Below are 3,805 nucleotides of genomic sequence, written 5' to 3'. Positions count from 1 at the left end.
ATGGGGTRTAAAATAAGGATAAATGTGAGGCACAGGAGCTCCCTAAACCAGCCCTACAATCAAAGCCTCTGTGATGGGGCGCTGTCCTTGGAAATCCAAGCCCTGGACAAAGCTGTGTAAGGGGGTGTTTTGACAAAGAGCCCTTGACCCTGCAAGGGATGGAGGTTCTGGGCTGTCTGCCCTCCCCAAACCTGCTGCAGTTCACTGCCTGCTGCCAAAATCATTCACTGGTGCTCTCCCTCTGCCTCTCCAGCGTGGTTTAAGGAGGGTGAGACCTGCTGGACACTTGTCCTATTGTCACCAAAACAGCAGGACAAACAAAAACTCTCCAACATTTATAATGTCAGAGAGTCAAGGCATTACTTTACTTTCTGGCCAAGATGTTGTTCTAGCCAGGATATACCACAGAAATAATTCCATCCACATGTAGCCTGRGTGTGTAGAGAAAATCATTCCATGACACATGTAACCAAACTATACACAGTCAAAACCCATAGTTCTTCATTCGTTTAGTACTCATTAAAGTTGTGTAGTCTTTGGATTTGGTTTCCTATTGGATCTGGATTTCTTCATCTCATCAGGCCTTACCTGGTGGAACAATGTCCTGGAAAGAGACTTCAGCACCCTTCCCTGGGGCAAAGGCAAACAAAACATCTGACTAAAGTTATACATTTTTTTTTTTTTTAACTGGAATATTTTCCAACAATATCAGCCTATGAACATGCCCTGCTCTCCTGACCCAAATATCCTCTGGGCCCAACATCACATGGGAGCTTGGAACCAAGCATTTCCCAGGGAATTACCAACAGTGCTGAGCTCACCCTGCAATCTGCTCAGTGTTCAGAGATATCAATCTCACAATTCAGCACCAAAGCACTCCAGTATTGCCCAGACAGGACCCAWTGAGACAGGAACAAACCAATCAAGTGGGCTGCAGCAGCAGAATGAGGGGCTGGACAGGACCCAGAGTGAGAACTGCCTCTGCAGAACACAGGGATGGAGACTYCCGGGTCACTTCTGCTTTCCATGGTGCTTTGTTGCCACCCGATGGCCTCACACAAAGTTGCAAGAATGAAACTGGAAAAGGTACATTATTTGAAAGATGTCTTGCATTTCRTTAAAACCACTGAGAGCTTCTGGAAAAAACTTCTGAGATACATGTCTTGTCATGCTCTGCTGACACAAGTCTCTGCTTCACAGGTAGTAAATTACTYTTTTTTCCAACATGACAGCTGTAATTGCAATATATACAACGACTATATTTTATTTGTATTTAGAAGGAATTTCTCTTGCCTTTTGCAATCTTTTTCTTAAGAGGACAAGATAGCTGGAGGCTATCTTGGTGGTGTGAGGCCTGGAGCTGTTACTAATATGGTGATGCTGTGATGCTTGATCCATATCACCTGATATTTGTGTTTGCCAAGGTAAGCACTGCACTGCCCCTCACCCTGGCTCCCTGGCCACAAGAACATGTCTGCCTTGTGTGAAATAATTCCTGYCCTGCTCCAGGTGTGCTGTTGAACCACAGCAATGCCCAGCAGTCACCCTGGACAATCCTGACCACCATTCACAAATCTTTTTGTCTCTTTTCCTATTTCTTTTACTATTTCTCAAGCCTACCTTTCTCTGTCTTTTCCCTTTCTCCACACCAATCCCCTCTCATTTAAATAATTCACAYCTAATTTTCTCCTCCCCAAAGACCCCGATTTTTCCTTCATGTGTACACAGCTCTTACATTTTTGACTCCCTGACCAGCAATGTTGGGGCTGTCCATTGTCAGTGATGCTGCTGGCCTTGCACAGCTCTGCTCCCCAGAAGGTTCCTGGGGCTCCCTCTGACCACTTTTGAGGTCTGGCTATTTCCCACATTGCTCCCTCCTAAGCCCTGCTGAGAGCCAGGCATCCCTCGTGGTGCTGTCTGCAATTTTGGTGGCACCAGCRCTGTGACCTGTCACAGGTTAGGTTGCTGCACTCACTCACTGCCAACACCCTTTTTAAAGAGTTCTACCTCACTTTGAAGTCTGCATTTTCTCCCCTGCTCATTCCAGCTGGTTCAGCTATGTGAGAAGCTCTTACTGAGGTAAAACCACTGAGGCTGAAATGGTTTGGAACTGGGGGACTGGGCTCTCCATGGATTGCTGTGGGGAAATCCTGGTGGCTGAGGGGTGAGCTCCAATGTGACTGAAAAAGGGAGTGTGGGTCACCTTCTGCCTGCTCCTAGGTCAGRATGTGATGGAAGGGAAGGACAGGAACTGGCAGCTGTCACCTTTACTTGCTTTTCATGTAGGTGGGTGAAAATGCTGCAAAGGGCCTGTTGGTTTTCTGGGATGCTCTAAAGTGTTTTTTGAATCCATAGCTGGAGAGCTTCTTCTGAGGGCACCACCACCACCATCAGGTCACAGTGCTCAGCTTCTTCACTGCCTTGCAGGATGAGCGGGATGGGGGGCTCTGAGTCCTTCTGGAAAAAAATGCCCTCACTCAGACACCCTCAGGTTGCCGAGTTAGTGTGCTGGTCCTCTTCCCCACAAAGAGTTCCTCTCATCCTTCCTGACCCAGCTGCCCAGAGTCCCAGTGCTCAGGAACCCACAGCCATAAAAGCTGCTACCTGCGTTCTCACTTGAACTGGACATTTCAACAGATCCCGGAGGGAGCTTTTGGTTGATTTCTCCTCAGCAAGGAGCTGAGGAGCTCAGAGCTGACAGCAGGGGCTGTGGAGCAGTGCTGGCAGTGACAAACAGYGACAAACAGTGGCACAGGTGTTTGGTTCAGGGAGCAGCTGCCCAGCCAGAGTCAGTCCCTGCCTCCCAAGCCACTTCCCCAGAAGCACCAGGAGCATCTTTCCTCTCTGGGGCTCTGGGCCAGAGGCAGTGACAGCTGTGCAGCCAGYCCAGGGCTGCTGGATCCCTTCTGCTCAGCCCCTCACTGGAATGAGCCAGGCTTCCTGGGAACCTGCCTCTTCTGCCTGCCCCACGCTCCTGTCAATCCCCAGCACCCCAAAAACCCATAATGCATGATAAAAAAGTTACCAGTGTGTCAGGCAGGACAGCAGCAGGGCAGCAGAAATACTGAAAAATTTTACAGATTTTCCAGGTCAGGAGAGGCAGGGTAAAAGCTGCCACAGCGACGCCAGCGGAGGAGATGAGGGCAGTGGCCAGCCAGAGGGATGTGTCACCTGGGAACGACAGAAGCAGCAAAACTCAGAGACACTGGGGGGAGAAAACACCTAGTGCAAGCACCAAGTACCCAGTGCAGGGATCAAACACCCAGTGCAGGGACCAAGCAAACACTCAGTGCAGGGAGCAAACACCCAGTGCAGGGAGCAAACACCCAGTGCAAGGACCAAGCAAACACCCAGTGTAGGGAGCAAACACCCAGTGCAGGGACCAAGCAAACACTCAGTGCAGGCAGCCCGAGCCCTTTGAGGGCTGTTCCCCCATCCCAATGGGATCCCTCTCTGGCCAACCCCAGGGCTGGCGTGGGTTGCACTCGTCCTGTTTTACCAACCCCAAGGGACGAACAGCAGCACATTTCAAACCATTTAGGAGATATGGGGTGGGAACAGAGGGAAGAGCTGCTGGGTGTCCTTGTTGGGCAGGGGGCCTGGCAGGAGGGAGGGAAGGAGGGAATATTGGCTCTTACCCGGGGCCTGCACGCACTGTGCCGGGCTGAAGCYGCTGCTCCTGCCGATGGCCTCCACRMKGGCCTGGGCYCTCACACAGTACTCGGCTCCGGCCTCCATGGTGGCCAGGTGGAGCACGGAGCTCACCTCCCTCACCAGCTGCTGCTGCACCTGCCCAGCAGAGACA

The 3,805-nt window shown here is 51.0% G+C and overlaps 1 protein-coding gene across 1 annotated transcript in view; it reads right to left on the bottom strand.

Moving 5' to 3' along the window:
- Positions 1–1,346: 1,346 nt before the first annotated feature.
- IL20RB (interleukin 20 receptor subunit beta) overlaps positions 1,347–3,805 on the bottom strand; it is a gene marked incomplete at its 5' end in the record, with an annotated part of 13,274 nt that continues 10,815 nt past the window's right edge. The window contains 3 exon segments of the mRNA XM_057372334.1: positions 1,347–2,457; positions 3,026–3,171; positions 3,639–3,789. Of these exon segments, the coding sequence (XP_057228317.1) occupies positions 2,332–2,457; positions 3,026–3,171; positions 3,639–3,789 (423 nt within the window).

Source organism: Malurus melanocephalus, unplaced genomic scaffold (assembly GCF_030028575.1).
Source record: "Malurus melanocephalus ecotype Western Australia unplaced genomic scaffold, MMel_1.1 scaffold_170, whole genome shotgun sequence".
NCBI classification, from domain to species: Eukaryota; Metazoa; Chordata; class Aves; order Passeriformes; family Maluridae; genus Malurus; species Malurus melanocephalus.
The sequence above is the reverse complement of the archived record's forward strand: the minus strand, read 5'-3'. Positions and strand labels throughout refer to the sequence as shown.